This window comes from Dermochelys coriacea, chromosome 1, assembly GCF_009764565.3.
Source record: "Dermochelys coriacea isolate rDerCor1 chromosome 1, rDerCor1.pri.v4, whole genome shotgun sequence".
NCBI classification, from domain to species: domain Eukaryota; kingdom Metazoa; phylum Chordata; order Testudines; family Dermochelyidae; genus Dermochelys; species Dermochelys coriacea.
In genome coordinates, this window is record NC_050068.2 from 233,560,826 (window position 1) to 233,582,969 (window position 22,144).

A 22,144-nucleotide genomic window follows, 5' to 3' on the forward strand; every position below is an offset into this window, starting at 1 on the left:
GAGTTAATAAGAGGTTGAAATAGAAAGGGAAGAAAGTAAGGAGCATGCTATAGCACTCGGCATGATCAAGTGTACAGTATATATAGCAATTACCAGATTTTTTTTTCCAAACAATCGCTTTAAATGTTCTTTCCTTTTCTATATTTTCCTGTTTATTTACTTGGCAGCTTATGTGTTTCCTTTGTGAGGAACTGAGTCAAATTATTATTTGACTCAAAAGCTGGTTAAGATAGTTCCCAAACCAGTTATTGGGGTTTCCAAATTGTTTCTCTCTCTCTCTCTCTCTCTCTGGCATGATACTGAATTTGACGGATCATGAATCCTACATTCACTTGTCAGAAGCAATCAAAGTTCTTCAACAGATGCTGTTAGAGCCATTTTCATGTGCAAACAGAAACTATTTAATCAGCATATGCATCTACCATCAGTTTTGCTCCTGCTTTCAGGCAGTCTGTTATCAAATGTTAGTCAGTAAAAAAGAAATGTGGATAGTGCAAGACGTTATTTCAGAAAATATCAGAATATAGTTGATATCTCTCCCATTCCTTCTAAGAATGCTTTTTTTCTCTGATGCAGGCTTATAAGTAACACACACACATTTTTATAAAGAGAATACAATACTGATAATTTATTACACTGTAAAATAATCAAGGATTTATTAGTATCATGTTTAAGGTAAGTATGTAAAGCCCCAAGCTAACGGCAAGTCAGGGGAGTTGAGGCCATACATAAATTGAGTATCTTTATCCTATAATGCATTAAAATATTTCTTTTCATCTTCTAACTATTGCATACGTAGGAATAAAACAAAACTTTAGAAGATTACAGGCAGGGAAAAGAAAATGTGTGTATTTAGTCACTTCAAAAAACCCTCAAAAAATAGTTTTCTTACATTTAGGTCACTCATGGATTTTGTTTCACATTCTATTGAGTCTTAAACCAATAACCTGGAGTTATCTAGACCCATTTGCAGATATCATAGATAGTGTGGGAAGTCAATGACAGGGAAAAGATTGAAAAAAAAAAAAAAAGACTGATGCTTGAAAAAGATGCATTTGCAAAAATTTTAAAAGCTAATTACTCCTGGCTAGTGAATGCAAAACCACAGTAGATGTTATTTTTCTTTAATCTGCCTCTGTTTCAGGGGCACTGACCAACTCAAATCTTTTATTTTTAGGCATTTTTCCATTTGATTCAGTGAATAATACCAAGATGAAATACTAACGGCCAAGAGCTACTTAACTCTGATGAAAGAATTAGAGCATGCAGAATGCATTAGGTGTTGGAGTTTCCAAGGAAAAATTATCTACAGAAAATTACTTTAAGGTTTTTACTTGTTGCAAAACAAAAAGTTGTTTCTATTTATATCACTTAAGAGTCAAAAACACAGGATGACCTAAACTGTGTGGCCAATCCTTAAAGATTTGAAAAACTGCTGGAAATTAATTAAAGTATAAAGTTAACATGACGGATTTCATCTGCTTTCATGGCTTCCACATAAAAAGTTGCATTTCAGAACTGCATCAAAGTTAACACTAAACCTTGGCCAAAAATTAACCCACAGCTTCAAAATCCAAAGGCATTAATTCTTGTTCTACATTATTAGGTTCATAGTACCTTACTGCTTCATTACACCAAAAATATTAAGAAATAATTGCTGAAGAGTTTTTCACTAAAAATCTTTTTCCTGCATGACTAATATTTTTCAAATTCTCATTCTTATCTGGAAAACTACAATGTTGTTTTAGTATATTTATTTAATAAAAAAACAAAACAAAACCACCCACAGAAATCCAAGGTCACAATGAGATATAACTGAAAAAAAATTTCTTTAGTTAACATACCAGGATTGTGGATGCGGTCCAAAAGCTTCACAGAGCGTGCACTGACAACACCACCAACGTGGACAAGGAAGCCAGGTGGAAAGGCCGTCAAGGTAAAAAAGGGAAATTCCTGTTAGGTTTAAAAATATAAACAGCAAGTGACCATCTGTAAAACACTGCTGTCTGCCAATCAACATGCAGTAATTTATTATGCTCCTTGAAATATAGGCAAAGCATTAACACTAGGCAAAATGCTTATTTTAAGCTTATTATGCACTATATCACTTGTATGCCATTCAAGTATCCAATACAACGTGGTATTAGCAAAAGTATTCTAAGCAGTAAAATTACTTTTCCCCCATAGATTTGCATTTGGATATGGATATTAATTAACAACCCAAATCTTATTAAAACGTTGACTTTACAAAGCCTATATTAGCTTTTTTTCTTTAAAAGGTACACTAAAAAAATGAAATAAAAATAATGTTATTTTCTGAAGTGATGAGGCTTAATATTTAACTTACTTATGCCTCTGCACTTTTTAATGCTGGCTGCTACAACTGAGGGTAGTTTGGTATCCAAATTTTGAGTGAAACTGATTTTTGCTCCTGCAAGCATGAAGAGCGCATTATTAGATAAAGTGCATCTAACATAAATGCCAGCATAAATGCTGGTCTGACAGCACCAATGGCTCTAGATAAAACAAAAATTATTCATGTCTTTAGAATAAAAGTGAAAGATTTTGAAGTACAGTTACAAACCATTCTTTATTAGATTAAGAAATGGTCACTATCACCAATCATTCTAAATTCTTTTCCTTAGACACATTTTTTTTTTTTTTTTTTTTTTTTTACTATCTGTAGCAAAAAATGAGAAAGCAATACTCCTCTATGTCCAGACCACAAACAAGGCTGAGGGCTCGACATAGCTTTTCACAATGTATGTGCTGCAAAATAAATTCCTCACATTCAAATGAGATTGGGCCCAAGATGGACAGATTTAATTTTATAATTTATAGACATACATACATACATACTGAAATATAGCATACTTATGGGGGAAAGAAGATGGGTTTCCATCTGCCAATTCTACGTGCAGAAAGGCAAGAAAATAAATGATTCATGCAACAATGGTTATTTTATATAGTTTTTATGGATTAAGTGAAAAAAAAGAATATTGTAATTTTATATGAGATTCCCCTTTTCACACATTTTAAAGCAATTGCCTAAATTAAGCATTCCACTCAGACTCTAGTCAACTGACAAAGTGCATCTTAAACAGAGACTATCCAATCTCCTGAGGCAATGAGTGGCATTAAAAAAAAACAAAAACAAAAAACAACCTTTTGTCCAACAGAAGCTAAATGTAAACTTCAAACCCCAGTACCCCAGAACTTTTATAATCCTTATTTTATAAGGACAGATCCATAGGTTTCAGGGAGTGTAAGTCTTTCCTTTTATTTCAATGGGCTTCCAATCAGTTCCTTTAAAGATTAAGACTCAAACCCTGGAGTCACCCTAGGGTATTGCTGAAGACCAAAAATATTGCATTTCTGTTGTATGGAGGCATTAGAAAGCAGAGAGATTACAAAGAGCGACTCTACAGCCATATACAGCTACTTGTAGACAAGTCAGAGGACTGGTAAGGGTACAGACAGTGTGTTTGGAACCAGCCAGGATCCAGTGGATTACAATAGTTTGTGGAGGGAGGAGCCAGGCAGCCATTACTACAACACAGTGTGTGCAGATACTCCATGCAGAGCCCTGTAGGCTGCAAGGGGGAAGACTCCAGGCCATCAATAGCTTTCTAGTGCCCTCACAAATCTCTTTCACTCTGGCTTTACACAAGGATTGGAATGTGAACCTTTGAGAAGTATATTGATATTTATTTTCTTCCATATAATTCCATATCAATCTATATAATATTATCTCTTCATAACTTTATGTTGATAACTGACAGAGTTTTGCTCAGTTAAACTTTACTGGTTTTAAACTCTAGTGATGCTAGATAACTAAACTGGCAGAAGAGCTTTTCTATTGAGGAATGGACATGGCATTTTAAAACATTTCTATTTTTAGGTATTTTAAAGGATTTTTTAATTAAATTTAGGCCATACTATGTTTAGGTTATATTAATACAGTATATATAAACACCAAAAGAGATTATTCTTACCCACCACTGAAAAACAAGCAGACCTTAATTATTATGCTTTTATCCATCTGGAAATGTATAAATTACATCTGTCTTTTTTTATTCCTTTTGATAAAGTTATTTATTAAAAGGTAATTTTTAGTTTATTTACAGTCTGCTGATATTTCTTCTGCAGGGATAATCCATAACAACATACAATTAAAACAAAACTGTAAATCCACTAGTCACTCGTAAATTTAAAAAGAAAAAAAACAGGAGTATTTTTAGTCAATGTATGTTATTTATGACCCCAGATCATCAAGATACCTAAGCATGTGCTGAAGGGTCTACTCAGGTGCTGCAAATTCTGTATGTGTGTAGATATCCTGCTGAATTGAGAACTATATCCTGTCAAATTAATTCTAGACACCTAAACAAACCTATGTAACTGCATCCCACAACTCACAATATTTTCAAGTGCTCTTATTTCGTCAAGAGTGATGTTAGATGTTATTTTGCTCAGAGTGATAAACACTGAGGAAGTTTCATCTCATTTGTGAGGTAAGCAACTTGGAATGCCCCTTGCCAATTGTTTTATCCATACCACATACTGTATCATCCCCAACTGTATGTATTAGTTTGTATAATACTGCAAAATTTTGAATGTATATTTTTCACTGTACAACCTGGTCAAATATGGATCTCATAGTAAACACTGTTTTATAATATTTCAGTAGTTCTTTCCTCTTCACACTCAGGCTGAGGGTGGCGGAAGTGAGCTGGGGCGAGGAACGGTTCCCCTGCATCCCCCCCCCACCCCAGGGTTACCTGCTGCAGCGCAGGCGGCCCTCCTCGCACTGCACCGCCCCGCCCCAACTCACCTCCACCTCCCTGGACCCGAGTGCGAAGCCACCGCCTACTTCTCAGCCTGCCCTGGCTTCCCGCGCCAACAGCTGATTCGCAGGAAACTGGGGGGGGGGTGGAGAAGCAGAGAGGGGCAGCGTGTTCAGGGGAGGAGATGGAGTGGAGGTGAGCTGGAGCCGGCGAGTGGGGTGGGGCGGGGAGCTGCTGGTGAGGGTTCTGCATCCACCAAATTATTCCCTTGAGTGCTTCAGGGCTGGAGCACCCATGGAGTTGGCGCCTAAGGCGCCACTTTTGGCCAGTTAAATTTAGAAGTCCTTTTAGAACTGGTTGTCCCTTGCGGAACAACCAGTTCTAAAAGGTCTTCTAAATTTAACAACTGGTTCTAGCGAACCGGTGGGAACCAGCTCCAGCTCACAACTTGCTGTGGTAGCACGGGTAGCAGTAAATCTGCCTGAAACCAGTGGGCATGTATTTTGCACAGAACAGCATAGATACTGGAGGAATACTGGCACTGGTTGAAAGTAATACCTGCATCTAGACAGTTACTTTAAAACTGCCACTCCTGGTCAATTTGATGAGCTTGCAATAAGCTCTTAATTCATATTTATGTATCATATACTACTTCTACAATGTCTATAAATGTAAGAGTGTGTGTTTCTAATCATTTAAGTGTATATGTGTAAGTACTGTGACAGATCCAGACCAGTCAGGTGCAGGAGTCTGGTTGAAGGCAAATATACTGGCCACTGGATGAATAGTTTTCCGTTCCCTGAGTGACCAGAGCACGGGCTGCCCTAGAGCAAACAGGAACCTGCTAGAACCAATTAAGACAGGCAAGCTAATTAAGATACCTGGAGCCAATGAAGAACCTATTAGAATCAACTATGGCAGGGAGGCTAATCAGGACACTTGGTTCAAAAAGGACCTCCATCAGTTAGTGGGCGGTGCACAAGGAGCAGGGAGCGAGAAGGCTGAGCAGTACAAGTGTTATCAGGCTTCAAGAGGAAGGTCCTGTGGTGAGGATAAAGAAGGTACTGGGGGAGGCCATGGGGAAGTAGCCCAGGGAGTTGTAGCTGTCACGCAGCTGATACAGGAGACGTTGTAGACAGCTGCTATCCATAGGGCCCTGGGCTGGAACCCGGTGCAGAGTGGGCCAAGGTTCCCCCGCAACTCCCTATCTGAGACAGGAGGAGTTGACCTGGTCTGAGACACACCCCAGAGGGGAAGATCTAATTTGGAAAGGGATCTGGCCTATCTCCATCCCACTAGATGGGACAACAGAGACTGCGGAGATTGTTCTCCATTTTCCCCATGCTGGCCAGTGATGATGTTAGTTGAGTGAACGGCAGGTTTGAGCCTCTAGCAAAAGCAGCCAAACTGAGACAAGCAAATCCGCCAGAAAACGCAGGACCCACAAAGGCAGAGGAGGAACTTTGGCGCAGTACACATAAACTGAAAATACACTACGATGACAGTTCTCTAACTGTGCTCCATGGAGTCCATCTTATTTGAAAATGAAGCAGCGGTGATAGAGGGTTCAGAGAAGTGATCCACAGAATGAAAAAGTTGCAAAACCATGGCACTGGTCTAAGCTATAATCATTAGGATTGCACAAGTGTAACTGAGAGCAGCATTTAGTTCCCTTTGTAAAAAAATGTGGGCTTAATCCTGCACCATTAAAGTCATCTGGAGTTTGTCCACTGAGAAGGATGGCAAGAGGGTCAAGTTTTACATACAAATAGATACAGACACTTGTACAAAAATATGTACAAAGTATATATATTTGTACATAAATATCTACACAGAGCCGTGTTACAGTTGCAATTACTGTGAATATACATCCTATCACTAAAAACATTATATAAAAATTAATGTGTGTGTATAGAGACAGGATAATACAAAACAGCTGTATATTTTCACAGCAGAATTGCTATCAAGATTATCCCTAAACCAAATTCTTTGGTTGTATGAAGTTCAGGTTACTTGAGTAAAAAACCCAACAACATGATCCCTAAAAAACACCTGGAAATGTCCAGATTAGGGTTCCCATACATCCGGGTTTTCCCAGACATGATTTCTTTTTTGGCCCGCTGATCTCCATCTGAGCAGATTTTTGAAGTAAGAGGATATGTCCTGGATTTTTCCTTGTGGACCAGATGTTGCAGCTCAGAAAAAGCAGTCTCTGCACCCCAATTGGTCCCTCTCCTTGATCCGCAGTTGCCAGTTCCTGTTCACCCTGCCAGATAAGCGGAGCCGCAAAGAGCCTCTTGACTGGGCCGCCTACTCCGGCCACCACAGGTAGTCAGGGCTGGGGTTACAGGACTAGGCCCCAGCTCCCCATCCTGGGGAAGAGAAGAGGCCCACAGGGAGGCACTGACAGACACGCTGGCACCATGTCCCAGACCTGAGCCAACCACCATGCCACCGAGACAGGGAGCACAACACTGACCCCCACCTCGAGTGTGAGGCCACAGATACCCACTCTGGAACCCCCCCAAATACCCCTTCCCAATACACACACCTCTCCAGAACCCCCCCAAAATCCCTTCCCAGTACAACCCCCAATACACCTCCAGTACCCCCCAACTGTACCCTTCCTCCAGCAGCCCCTTCTCCCCCTGCCCCCCAGCAGTGTCCTCTATTTGGAAACTTGAAATATGATTACCTTGTCCAGATAAAGGAAATTCTTTAAAATACCCTAATACTGAGACAGCATATCAACTAAATTGCACTAAGAGACTCTACATTTCCACAAGAGACTTTTCTGCACTTCCAACATATAAAGAAACAATGTACATAGCAAATTTACTGAGACACATTTTTCTAAACGCAATACATTAATGCCATCTTAAGCAACATTGACCAGTATTTACAATTTAGGTATATCATCTTATACAAACGTAGGACAATTTATAAGCTCCTGAAATCCTTTCTGCAACAACTTTCCCTCTAAGAAAAGGAGTACTTGTGGCATCTTAGAGACTAACAAATTTACTTGAGCATAAGCTTTCGTGAGCTACAGCTCACTTCATCGGATGCATCCACAAGTACTCCTTTTCTTTTTGCGAATACAGACTAACACAGCTGCTACTCTGAAAACTTTCCCTCTCTACCTGCCCGTAATAATTTTTTGATGCTGCAGAAAGATGGGAAATGCGTAGCTAAAGGCATCTCAAATCCAAGGCTCTTGGCAGTAGAATACTATCACAGTTACAATACTCAACCAGTATTTCACATACTCTGCTCTATCCCTAAAGGTATAACCTTATATAACCCCTTTTTATTAGGACTGTCGATTAATCGCAGTTAACTCAAAAAAATTTATCATGATTAATCGCAGTTTTAAATCGCACTGTTAAACAACAGAATACCAACTGAAATTTATTAAATATTTTGGATGTTTTTCTACATTTTAAAATATGTTGACTTCAACTACAACACAGAATACAAAGTATACAGTGCTCACTTTATATTATTATTTTTATTACAAAGATTTGCACTGTAAAAATGATAAAATAAATAGTATTTTTTAATTCACCTCATACAAGTACTGTAGTGCAATCTCTTTATCGTGAAAGTGCAACTTACAAATGAAGATTTCTTTTGGTTACATAACTACACTCAAAAACAAAACAGTGTAAAACTTTAGCTCCTACAAGTCCACTCAGACCACCATTCCAGAGGACATGCTGATAATGCATTAATTAAATTGGTGACTAAACTCCTTGAATTTTATGCCTCCTGCTCCATTTTACCCACATTCTGCCATATATTTCATGTTATGGCAGTCTTAGATGATGATCCAGCACATGTTGTTCATTTTAAGAATACTTTCACTGTAGATTTGACAAAATGCAAGAAGGTACCAATGTGAGATTTCTAAGGATAGATATAGCACTTGACCCAAGGTTTAAGAATCTGAAGTGCCGTCCAAAATCTGAGAGTGGAGAGTGGAGAATGCTTTCAGATGTCTTAAAAGAGCAACATTCTGATGCGGAAACTACAAAACCCGAACCACCAAAAAAGAAAATCAATCTATGTCCTCTGGAATGGTGGTTGATACATGAAGGGACATATGAATCTTTAGCACATCTGGCACGTAAATATATTGTGAAGCTGGCCACGACAGTGCCACGCAAATGCCTGTTCTCACTTTCAGATGACATTATAAACAAGAAGTGGGCAGCATTATCTCCTGCAAATGTAAACAAACTTGTTTGTCTGAGTGATTGGCTGAACAAGAAGTAAGACTGAGTGGACTTGTAGGTTCATTGTTTTATTTTTGAATGCAGGGTTTTTTATACATAATTCTATATTTGTAAGTTCAACTTTCATGATAAAGAAATTGTACTACAGTACTTGTAATGGGGGAATTGAAAAATACTATTTCTTTTGTTTTTTTACAATGCAGATATTTGTAATAAAAAATATACAGTGAGCACTATACATTTTGTATTCTGTGTTGTAATTGAAATCAATAAATTTGAAAATGTAGAAAACATCTAAAAATATTTAAATAAATGGTATTCTATTATTGTTTAACAGCATGATTAATCGCGATTCATTTTTTTAATCACTTGACAGCCCTACTTTTTATAACATGATTCTTCTTCACTAGGTATTATAAAACTACGTTATTAAAACAGTATATATAATAAAACAAACTCTCACACTGAAATGCTACAGGTGCCTGGCATTTTCTTGATCTTTTAAAAATCTTGTTTTTCCAGACACTTTTTTTATTGAAATGATAGATCTACAGCCAAAGAGTATCTCATATGCTAGCACAAACAAGGGCACACAGGGAAAAACTTTAAGTTTATTTTCAAACTGAAGCATTACAAGCAAAAACTATGTACCTGTATTAAAATATAAATGAAAATTTTAAGTGAAATGTACAATCATGCCAAATATTAGTTAAGCAGAAGTATGTTGGTTTGCTAAATGTTCTTGAAATTAAAACAAAATATATCAAAACTCCACATCAACAAGATCACAAAGAAACCTGGCAAAACCTTGCAAAAAAGAAAAAACAATTTTAAAATGATTGTTCAAAATTAGAAAAGTCCTCAATACAAGAAAAAAAAAGAGCTCGAAGAAAAAGATCACGCAATATTTGGAAACATACCCGCCTTCGACAGAACCTATGAGGAGATCCTTCCTTAGCAATGGACAACAAAATATGAAAAGACAATCATCCACTACTCATATAAGTAGCTATTCAGTAAAAAAAAAAAAGTATATTTTGCAACAATTTCTGTTTTTGACTGGACATACATTTGACTTCAAGTATGAAATTCAGCTAAATCAAAGCCCTTATTAAATGAATAGTGGTCTCCATTCTCTGTTCCTCATGAGATCGTCTGGATCGTGACATTTTTTATACAACTTACATTGCTCAGGGGTGTGAATAATCCACACCCCTGAGCAACATAAATTATACTGACAAACGCCAGTGTAGACGATGTTATAGCTACCATATCTGATGGGAAGTGGAATAATTAAGCTGATGAGAAAGCTCTCTCCCTTTGGCTTAGAGCATCTTTACCACAGCTGCGCCACTGTAGCGCTTCTAGTGTAGACGTAGCCAGTGTTAAATTATAAAATATGTTTTGAAAATTGCAATATAATACATGGGATAATATAGATTTATTTATATATAAATAAGATAAATCTGACAGTTAAATATACACACCTGGGGGTTTTTTTTACCATGCATTTCTACAATTTTCAGAGTTTAAAAACAAACAAACAAACAAACAAACAAAAAAACAGTGACTGACCTTCTGTAACTGTTGTTCTTCGAGATGTGTTGCTCATGTCTATTCCAGTGTAGGTGTGTACTTGCCCCGAGAACCACCACCAGAAAGCTTTTCCCTCAGTGATATCCATCAGGTCAGCTCTGGTGCCTCCTGGACTTGTGCATTCACAGCACTGATATAAAGGGTCCCACTGAGCCGTAGGTCCCTCAGTTCCTTCTTTCTGGCTAACTCTGACAGAGGGGTAGGAGGAGGAGTTTTGGAATGGACATGAGCAACACATCTCAAAGAACAACAGTTATGGAAGGTTAGTAACCCCCTTTTCTTCTTCGAGTGCTTGCTCACATTCATTCCAATATAGGTGACTCCCAAGCAGTTGTGCAAATGGGGGTTCAGAGTTTCCTGGCATGCTCATTATAGTACTATTCTGCCAAATCCAGAATCATCTCTAGCCTCTTGGGTCATGGCGTAGTGAGACACAAAAGTGTGAACTGACAACCACGTTGCCGCTCTACAAGTGTCATGGATGGGAACTTGTGCCATGAATGCTTCCAAAGATGCTCTGACTTTCGTGGAATGTGCCATCAGGGCAGGTATCTTTGCCAGGTCATTGCATATGAGGACCCATGATGAAATTCTTTGGGCTGAGACTGGAAGGAAGACCTTTCATCCTGTCTGCAATGGCCACGAATAGTTGAGTGGATTTCCAACATGATTTAGTCTTTTCTATGAATAAGGCTAATGCACGTCTGATGTCCAGAGAGTGGAGCCTCTGTTTGCATGTGGTTTCGGACAGAAGATGAGAAGGAAAATATCCTGGTTACTATGGAATTAAGAAACCACCTTTGGAAAAAAATCCAGATGTGGCTGCAATTGGACCTTGTCCTTGAAGAATACCATGTAAGGAGGTTCTGAAATGAGGGCCCGAATCCCCAAGACCCTTTTGGCAGAAGTAATGGCTACCAAGAAGGTCACCTTCTAGGATGGTAGAGCAGAGAGCACATTGTCAGCAGCTCACATGGGGATCCTGTCAGTCTTGACAATTCCAGGCTGAGTCCCCAGGGAAGGACTGTTTGCTGTACCCGGGGGTACAATCTTTCCAGGCCCTTAAAAAAAATCGACTTTGAGATAGAGTTTGAGAATTCAGAACAGCCATTCACCCATGGGTAAAAAGCCAAGATTGTGGCCAAATGGACCCTAGTAGATGACACAGTTAGTCCTTGTTTCAGGTGGAGTAAGTAATCTAGAACGAATGGTACTGCTGACAGCATAGGTGAGACACCCTTCTGCATATACCAGATCGAGAACCTTTTCCACTTTGCCAGGTAAGTAGCTCTAGTAAATGGTTTTCTGTTCCCTAAAAGTACCTCACAAACCAGCCTGAGCATGCTAGCTCTGCAGTTCAGCCATGGAGCTTCTAGGCCAAGAGACGGAGGGACTCGAGATTCGGGTGATGCAGGCATCCACAGTCCTGGAAGATAAGGTCAGGAAACAGAGGTAGATAGACTGTTGTTTCCACTGAAAGGTCTAGGAGAATGATAAACCAATGCTGGCGGGGCTAGGCAGGGGCTATCAGGATCATTCCCGCTTTGCCCCTTCTAATCCTCATCAAGGCCTTGTGTATGAGAGGAATGGGAGGAAATGTGTAGAAAAGATGACCCATCCAAGGGAGGAGGAAGCATCTTTTGAGAGACCTGGAGCTGTGACCCAGGAAGGAGTAGAATTGGACATATTTCCTGTTGTGTTTAGTCACAAACAGATCTATCTGGGGAGTTCCCCACTTCTGGAAAGCAGTTTTCACAAAACCTGGGTGAATGGACCATTTGTGGTGGTTGGAGAAGTATCTACTAAGGTGATCTGCTAGCTCATTTTGTGATTCTGGCAGATCAGAGGCCCCAATGGAGATTGAGTGGGCTATGCAGAAGCGTTTCCTGGCACAGGCAAAAAGAGTGTGCTCCTCTCTGCCTGTTGATATAAAACATCACTGTTGTATTGTCTGTGAGAACTGACACACGCTTGCCCACCACATGGGGCTGGAATGCCTGGCAGGCCAGGCAACTGCCCTGAGCTCCCTGACATTGATGTGTAGCAAGAGCTCTTCCGGAGACTAGAGGCCCCGGAGTTCTGAAGGATCCCAAGTGAGTGCCCCAGCCCGATGCTGAACTATTTGTGACGAGAGACACTGATGGTTGGGGTCTTGAAAATGGGACTTCTGCACACACTGCCAGCAGGTCTAGCCACCAATGGAGGGAGGCAATCACGAATGAAGGAACTGCGATGACTGCATCTAAATGGTGTCAGCTCAGTGAGTATACAGATGTCAGCCAAGCCTGGAGAGATCTGAGCAGAAGTCTTGCATGCTGCATCACATAGGTGCATGATGCCATGTGGCCCAGGAGCTTCAAGCAGTTTCTGGCTGTGGCGATGGGGAGATTTCTAAGGCTCTCTGTAAGCATCCCTATTGCTTGCAATCGTGCTTCTGGGAGGAAGGTTCTGGCTTGGAAAGACTCGAGGACCACCCCAATGAACTCTATGCTTTGAACCGGGAGAGAGTAGACTTCTGCACATTTATTAGCAGACTTAAGTCCTGGAATGTTGACTGTATTAACTTTACACTGGGCTCCACTTGGATCTTGGTATGAACCTGTGACCAGCCAGTCATCGTGGAAAGGGTAGACCTGGACACCTTGTCTCCTCAGGAAAGCTGCAACAACTGCCATGCACTTTGTGAACACCCACGGTACTCCTGACAGGCCGAATGGGAGCACCGCAACTGGTAGTGCACGTGATTCACAATGAACCTGAAGAAACTTCTGTTTCAGAAACTCACTGAAAGACTGAGATATGAAAGTAAGTGTCCTTCAAATCAAGGGTAGTGTACCAGTCCCTGGATCCAGGGTGGGGATGATGCAAGCCAAAGAGACCATGTGGAACTTTAGCTTCTTCATGAATATGTTGAGTTTTCACAGGTCCAGAATTGGTCTGAGACTGCCCCTGACTTTTGGAATTAGGAAATAAGGGGCCAGGGATTCTGCTTCCGTTAACTGCGGTGGAACCTCTTCCACGGCTCCCACCCTTAGGAGTGACTGCACCTCTTGGGCTAGAAGTTGCTTATGACAAAAGTTCCCTGAAGAGGGATGGGGGGTGGGGGCACACAACTGAACTGAAGAGTGTATTCCACTGCTATCGTGCGTAGCACCCAACAATCTGCCCATATGCTCAGGGTTTAGCTGATCGCCATATTTGGGGTCGGGAAAGAATTTTCCTCCAGGGCAGATTGGAAGAGGCCATGGAGGGTTTTCGCCTTCCTCTGTAGATTGGGGCATGGGTCACTTGCTGGAGGATTCTCTGCTCCTTGACGTCTTTAAACCACGATTTGAGGACTTCAATAGCTCATACATAGGTGAGAGGTTTTTCGCAGGAGTGGATGGGTGAGATTCTGTGGCCTGCATTGTGCAGGAGGTCGGACTAGATGATCATAATGGTCTCTTCTGACCTTAATATCTATGAATCTGAGGCAATACAGGCCCATGTCCGACAAAAATGGAATAAACAGTCCACAAAAACTGGGGAAGTTGGATCCAAGTTCTGTCCTGATATGTCTTCCCTGTGCATCCCATCGAAAGGTCTGCTTAGACCTTTCCAGACTGTCTGCAGGATGCAGGCGCAGGACAGGATTGCGGCAGAGGTCTTCTCCTAAAGCCCCTGCTTTTCCTCCTATTGTGATCTTGCCAGGCAGGTGGCGGGAAGAATCGACTGGTCAGCTGAGGCTTATAATGTTTCCTTGAGGGTGCCGGTGTATAAAGCCTTCGGGACTTCAGGGTGGACCTTGAGTCCTTTAGGCTGTGCACCTTGGAATCTGTCTGCTCAGAAAAGTGACATACCCTCAAAAGGAAGGTCCTGCAATGTCTGTTGAGCCTCATAAGGTGGGCCCAAGGATTGAAGCCAAGAGCTTCTATGCATTGCCACTGCTGAGGCCATGGATTGGGCTGCAGAGTCCACTGCATCCACAGCTGCCTGCAGGGACACCTTTGCCATAGATTTGCCTTCCTCCACAACAGCTGCAATTTTTCACCTGACAGTAACTACTTAAATTTCAGCATGGAGCAGGAGTTAAAAATCATACCTGCTCAGGAGCGCTTGCTGATTTGTGATCCTGAGCTGGAGGCCACCTGTTGAATAGACCTTTCTGCTGAAGAGATCTAATTTTTTTTGTGTCCTTGGCCTTGGGGGTTGACCCCTGCTGACTGTCATTTCTGCTCATTGGCTGCTAATACAACCAAAGAGCCCAGTGGTGGGTGTGTATAAAGAAATTCATACCCATTAGCCAGGACAAAGTATTTCTTTTAAGTTTTCTTTGCTGTCGGCTGAGGGAATGCTGCGGTCTGCCACAATGCCTTGATAGGTCTCTAATAGCATCGTTCAGGGGCAATGCCACTCATGAAATGTCTGTTGCTACTAGAATATCTACCAGGGCATGGGAGGATTCCCTGATCTCCTCTACCTGGATCCTCAAGTTTTGAGCCACTCTTTTGAGGAGCTCCTGATGAGTCTTGTAGTCTACCTGGGAGGGCACTATGTCTTCTCCCACGAAAGCCTCATTTGGAAAGGAGGAGGAGGAGGAGGTATGTACAGATAGAGGACACTGTTCTTTGCCCTCGGCACCAGATATGTCTCACAGTGCTGGGTCTTGATATTCAGCACCTGGATTTTGTTCAAAGCGGAGAAGTACAGGCACTCTTGACTCTGATGCCACGGAGTATGACCTTCTGGAATGTGACCCTTGCATCAGAGAAAAAGCCGAGGGGGTTCCAGAAAGGACACTGTCCCAGCATCTGCCACTGTCCCCGTGGCCAAGCTGCGGGTGGGAATCCTTGACTCGGGTCTATGGCCGGACAATGCCAGCTGTAGTGACAGCCAGCTCCTGAGAGAAACATACGACTCCACCTCCAAGTGTCTCTGAAGATTCCCTTCCCAGAGACCAAGGTGGAATGGTGCCAACCAGTGCCGGCAAGGAGGTGACTGAGGCTGGACCATCATGGCAAGATTCCCTTTTGAAGGCACCCGAGACCTCTGTTCTGCAGAGGTCCTCCCCGCTAGCGCCACCACTGACAGTTCCCATATGGCTGGGGACGACAGTAGCAATAGAAAGAGTAAATCTCTCGCTGCCACAAATGCCTCTGGCGTTGACACTACCGCCAGGGCAGTGGAACTCTGGCGGCTCTCTTGCGGTGGAGAGTCCATCAGTGCAAAATTCAATGGTACCCATTCCAGGGCCGGAGTCAATGGCACCACAAGGGTTGTTGGAGCCGCAGAGTGGCCTGATGTGGGTATAGTATGTCTCTGCCCCATCAACCTCAGGGTTGGGGAACAACCTCTATCAGTCTTTTTCTGCTTCTTTCCTGGCACCGGTGATGGAGAGCAGTGCTGAGGTTCCCCCGACGAACCACTTCTCTTCAGCACTCGGGATGATGGATGGTGCCAAGTCTCCCACGAAGCAGAAGGAGTGTCTTTCTTCAGTGCAAGTGATGAGTCTCCTGCAGAGTAGAGGGGGTGCTCTTACTGAGGCTGAAGTACTCGATGCTGAGTCTGAGTGACCCGGCTCCAAGAGAGTTTGTAGTGCTGCTTCCAGGAGGATAAATCTGAGCCTGGTGTCTCTATCTTTTTTGGTGTGGGGCCTGAAGTCTTTGCAGATCTTACAGCACTCCCATATGTGAGCTTCCCCCAGGCACTTAAGGCAGCTGGAATGGGGGTCATTCACAAGTAGAGACTTGTGGCAAGAAGCACAAGGCTTAAACCTCAGAGACCGAGGCATGCCCTGGTGCTGGGAAGGGATTAACTCCACTGCGTGGGGTTCTGTTAACCTAATTATTTATCTAAAAACTGAAATTTAACTACTAAGAATAAAGATAACAATTTACAATTTAGAAAGTCCACTGAAGGAGTACTTCTAGAGTTCAAGAACAAGCCAATTCCAGCAACTGTCACAGGTGGTAAGAAGGAAATGAGGGAACTGCAGGTTGGCGGGACCTTTTATAACAGCGCTGTGAGCATGTGACTCCAGAGGGCACTAGAGCCAACACGATGGATACCACTGGGGAACAATTTTCCGGAGGCGGCGCTTGGGGCAAACACATACTTATATTGGCATAGACATGAGCAAACACTCGAAGAAGAAACATAAATTTAATTGAATGCACAGTGTTGCCGAACACTATAGAACGTTATTTTTAATTCAATACTCCTTAATAGTGATTTTAATAGCAATGCTTTATAGTTTGGGATTTATTATAAAAGATAATTAAAAAATAAAACCCATTCATATAATACAGTATGGGTTAAGTCATGCTACCAGTTCCATTTTTATCTATAAATTCAGTAAGCCTCCTCTTCAGCATCTTTAAATCTGGCCCAATATTTCTGAATAAATCAAGTTTGTCTTTTGCTAAAATTCACGTAAGTATAAAGTAATTACAGCAATAAAATGACAGCTGCATCAATAATCTATGCATTTAAACAAACACTCAATTCTCTTTTATCACTGGGTCTTATAACAATAACTACAGCATTTCATTATTAGGAAGATTAGAATTATTTGTTTCAGTTTTTTCATGTTTCAGTAATATATTTAATATTACAATCAGTATAATTTGTTTATAAAAAGGGGCTAGTAAACAATGTGTTTAACTGGTTTATTAAGTTTGGCAGGTGCAAAATAAGAAACAAATATTTACAAAATAATTCTGTCAAAAGGAAATATTTACCTTTATTAAAAGTTAAATTTCCACTAGGATTATATTAGAAATATAAGTATAAAATATGATCATGTATTCCTTACCCTTTGCTCCAGAGCTGTCTGTGTCTGCTGTCTTAATAGAGCTTTGAATGGTCCCCCTTCTTTTCCAGCACTCCCACTGCCCATTCCTAAAGAATATCAGCACGTAAATAACATCGATAAAGTTGTTACAGACTGTATTTATTAGTCACAGATTTTTTTAAAAACTATATTTCAAAGTATAGTTAGAAGTTTCTGAAAGTTTTGGTTTTCTTTGTTTTTTTTTTTTAACCAGTCAGGCACATTGAAGATTAAGGATCTTATCACATTTATACTATATTTCCCTTTAGTGCCAATGTAAAGGGGCATTAGGGTGAACATAAATTGCACTTTAAGTCCCTTTATACAGCCAGAGTGATGTACGGGACCTTAGTGAAATGAGAATAAGGCCCTAGAGGCTTGAACTTGCAGCTTTTAGTTCTACAGTATGGCTTCATCTTTTTCCCATGGATGTAAGGGTATTTTTGCTATCTATTTCAATAGGCTCAGAATCAGATCCGTAATCCTTATTTTCACAAGCACTCTGGTTGCCGTCAAAGTTTCAATTTACCTCAGTGAGTATTGCAGGATCAGTCCCAATCAAAAGTGCTAAACTAGAAGTAATCCTACTAGAGAGCAATTGGCCAAGATTTCTGATATAAAGCCAATTATGGACTCTGTGTCCAAGAATTATTTACAGTAGCAGTTAAAAAAGATTCCATGTCCTAAGGTTCATACAGTTTCAGAGTAGCTCAATCATTTTTCCTCAGGAGTTGGAGCTCGAACCTCCAGTTTCCACATGTACACAACTCCTACTGAAGTCACTATAAGATTTGGCCCAAAAAGAAAACTGTAAGGGCAAGCATATAACAAATGTGCATCTTTTAATTTAAATTTTAACTCTGAAAAAAATACTGTAACTTAGAATTGAAGGACAGTCTAATTTAACATTTATGTAGAATCATTCAGATCAGCCATGGACCACTGTTGAACATTCTAAACTGCTAAATTTATCTGTGATTTGCCTGCTAAAAGACATTTGTTGCTTCACGGTTACTAAATCCAGGAAGAAAACATATACCAAGGCTGTGTTTTTCCTAAAATAATCACAATTTTGGTGAATCGATTTACCTGGTGGCATTTCATACCTAAAAACATATTTCACTGATATTTCTTATAGTCAGATCTGCCTACATGCCTCAGAGCTAAATCGATACTTATTTGCTTTCAGCGTACCAGCAGTTATACCTTTCAATACTCTCCAAGATATTAGTGAAAACATAAGAAAAATGAAGGATGAAACTAAAAAAAAGCATCAGAAACAAGATGAATGAAGTTATGATTAAAGGGAATATTTTAAAAGTTACCTTAACTGCTATTTTAAAACAGACAATACATTGCATTGCTACTTTCCCTGTCCCTTTTCTTCTGCTAAAAAATCCAGTAACAATAAAGAAGGAAAGATATTTTTCCATGTAAATGTGTGAGGGCTTTTTGTTTTAAACAAACTCAGGGACTGTTGTTGTTGACACTCTGAGTACTCACTCATTTCAAAACTGATAAATGCTATCATAATGTCTAAAATGTTATTTATATACAGGAAATGAAATATTTTTAGCTGTTCTTGGATAAGGAAACAAAGATTAGCATCTGTATAGTCCCTTTAATAAAATTAAGTTATTTTATGTTATTTTGCAGTAGACCTAAATAGCATTTTCAAGGGACTATACAATACTAAAAACAGACTGACATGAAATGAAGAATATTTGTTGAGATGAAACACATTCTTAAAAAAAACCAAACACACAAAATAATCAAAACACTATCTGTAGAAAAGAAGCAGCGATTTCTAATATTTAATTTAACAGGACAATCTAGTGATCTCTGTCAATGAAACATAAAAAGGAGAAAGTACAAATACAAACTTTGTGTACAGTCAGAATGAAACAAACCAATTTAAACAGTACAATAAACTAATATGGTTGCTAGCCACATGATGGTCAGATTTCAATAGAAGAATATGAATGAGTTGGTAAGGAAGATGGAGTGCTTGTTCCATCTAAAATACAGGAACATTATTATAATGAAGAGAATGAAAAGAATATCATTATTCAATAGTTGTCTAATGGTAGCAAGTCTAACTACCAATATTTAGTGGAGACTTTTTTGGAAAAGGAAAGAGTTCTTCAATATAAAAGTAGGCTATTTGTTTCAAATATTGATCAATTTAAGGAAGAGGCTCTAGAAATTATTGCAAGCCTCCAGGGGGAAAAATTATCCTGTAGTAGTCATGTAGCCAGCAGTTTTCAGAGGCTATTTTAGCAAAAAGTTATAGAAGGCTAGGCATTAAATGCCCCCTAACTGATTAACAGCAACAACATTCCATTTATTTCTTAAAAGGCAATTTAAAAAAGATGATTATAGATTGATCCTACCAGAAGCAGCCAGAAGCAGCTCTTCAGTGAAAGAAACACTTTTCCTCAGAACAAATGGGCTGACATGGCTAGAGTGAAGAGGGTTAAGGCTAGACCCCGGGAGGAGGAGACAGGACTTGTTAAGATGTGGGGAACCACAAGACAGAGTAGGGGAGCTAGGAAACAGGAAAATCCTAGGCCCCTGTGGGGAAGGTGCTGTGGAGGAAAGTAGTAGAGAGAAAAGATGTAGATTCAGAAGATGACTAAAGAAATAGGAGGAGGAAAGCAAAATGAAGCAAAAACAAAACAGACATTTTTTTCAAATGAACAGATATATACTGCTAGCATATGAAAAAGCTATTACCAGCATACAAAGAAATGAAATGACAATATAGCAACACAGTGTGGATTAGAAGCATGTTATCAAAAATCTGAGTATTAACTTTGTTTTAAAATGTATTTAGTTTTATTAAAGAGCCAATGTAATTGAATATTTATTTCAAATTTTCAATTAAATTTTACACAAAGATTTAAAGTGAATACTTCTTAATAAAATCTATTCAAAACAGCCCTTCCAACATGCCTAAGGAAAACTGATATTGTAACAAGTTCTCTTCTCCAAAAGTGAATTTAAGTTGACCATTATCCAGAAACCTAAAAATATAATTTTGAAGTCTTAAATCTTATAATGGGGGTGTGTGTGTGTGTGTGTACGTATTTATTTATTTCCCACATACAAGAGGAGTGCCCATCTTCTCAATTTCCTCCACATGTATATTAATTCTTCTCTCTCTTCTACCCCAAACTTATCAAAATATATAATATATATTACATATGTAATATGTAACTACTTTTGTCAGCCAGATACTTCTCTTAGTTTACAATTACATGAAAAGTAGCACTACTCACAGCAGGAAGTCTCCAATTCCAAATCAGAATTAACTTTCTCAGTGCATTTCTCAGAAGCATGTTATCAAAAATCTGAGCTTCAGAGTAGCAGCCGTGTTAGTCTGTATTCGCAAAAAGAAAAGGAGTACTTGTGGCACCTTAAGTACTCCTTTTCTTTTTGAAAAATCTGAGTATTAACTTTGTTTTAAAATGTTTCTGCTCAGTGCAGAAACTCCTCCTCTCACCTTTTACTACAGAGAATTTGACACAGCCCATTCTACTCTGTATCATCACATTCTACTTTATAAAAGAAATGGTGGTAATAATCTTTCTTCCAACAGTTCCAACCCAGAAGACTAATAAGCAAATCCAAGTTTCTCTCTCTTTATATCATGGTATAAATACCTAAATATTGTGTATATATGCTTCTTATGAAAGTTAAACAAAGTCTCAATTTGAAGTCAACATACTGACATTGCTTCCTCAGTCATACTCTATTCCTCTTCCCTGCTCAGACAGCTTAAAAATAAATCCCAATTTTCCCTTCTTCAGATGGCATGAGTAGTTTACACCTTGAATTTCAGATCTTTCTATAGGTGCCAAACCATGAATCAGATCATCGTCATATACTAAAGAGCTTTGACACTATGATACCCTCTACTAAGCAAAACATCCAAAAAATCGAGAGACAAGTCCAAACATAACTTTACTAAAATAATCTGTAAGAACAGTTTTCATTAAATAAAACTAGAGCCACATCATCACAGCCATACTACACTTACTTCACTAAAGAGTGATCAAACTTATTTTATAAAGCAGTAAAAGAAAAACTAAACCAAGTTAGTCTAAGTCTCAATTTGTTTTAAAAAAAAATAGTATCCTTTATAGGGACAAAGCTTTAATCAGAGGTTGATGAGCCAAGAATCCTGTAACAGTTTGTGTCCTAAGTATGGGTTGTATTGAGTTGTTAATTTAGATTATAGAACCTTGAGAAAACGCTAGTGCCATCCTTGAAAACAGTGCTATTTTATTTTAAAATACCACAAACATGTTTGGTAAAGTCTGTTTAGAACTGCCACCTGCACGAAGAAAATATTTAACATAATTTATATCATTCAATAGTATTCCCTCTCTGTTGAAGACTAATTCTTGTCAAAATTAAGGATATTTAAAGATCTAACTATAAAGTGATTATTATGCTTTCCTTCCAGAACAACTATAGTTGAAGAGTCACAAGTCAAGGTGAAACGCGACTCTTAAACATATATTATATATTATGTTAAGTGATTACTTTTTCAAAATTGTATGTGTGGGTATAATTTTTAGACATAACAAGCAAGCCTTCTCATTGAGACACATTTTGGCAACAGAGAGTTGAACATATTGTCAAAAGATAGCAGCTACATGATACTGCCCTAGCAAATAAAAGAATGACTGGGGTCACCAAATGAA

At 39.6% G+C, this 22,144-nt stretch overlaps 1 protein-coding gene across 34 annotated transcripts in view; it reads right to left on the reverse strand.

Annotated features, from left to right (window-relative positions):
- C2CD5 (C2 calcium dependent domain containing 5) overlaps positions 1–22,144 on the reverse strand; it is a 125,377-nt gene that overhangs the window by 75,888 nt on the left and 27,345 nt on the right. For 17 of the 34 annotated variants that reach the window (XM_043516534.1, XM_043516516.1, XM_043516531.1 and 14 more), the window contains 2 exons: positions 17,415–17,500; positions 1,845–1,953 (listed from right to left, as the gene is read on the reverse strand). In XM_043516534.1, the coding sequence (XP_043372469.1) occupies positions 1,845–1,953; positions 17,415–17,500 (195 nt within the window). Of the gene's footprint in view, positions 1–1,844; positions 1,954–9,945; positions 9,979–17,414; positions 17,501–19,825; positions 20,021–22,144 lie in introns of all 34 variants that reach the window. The other 17 variants (XM_043516471.1, XM_043516454.1, XM_043516447.1 and 14 more) reach the window with 3 other exon arrangements.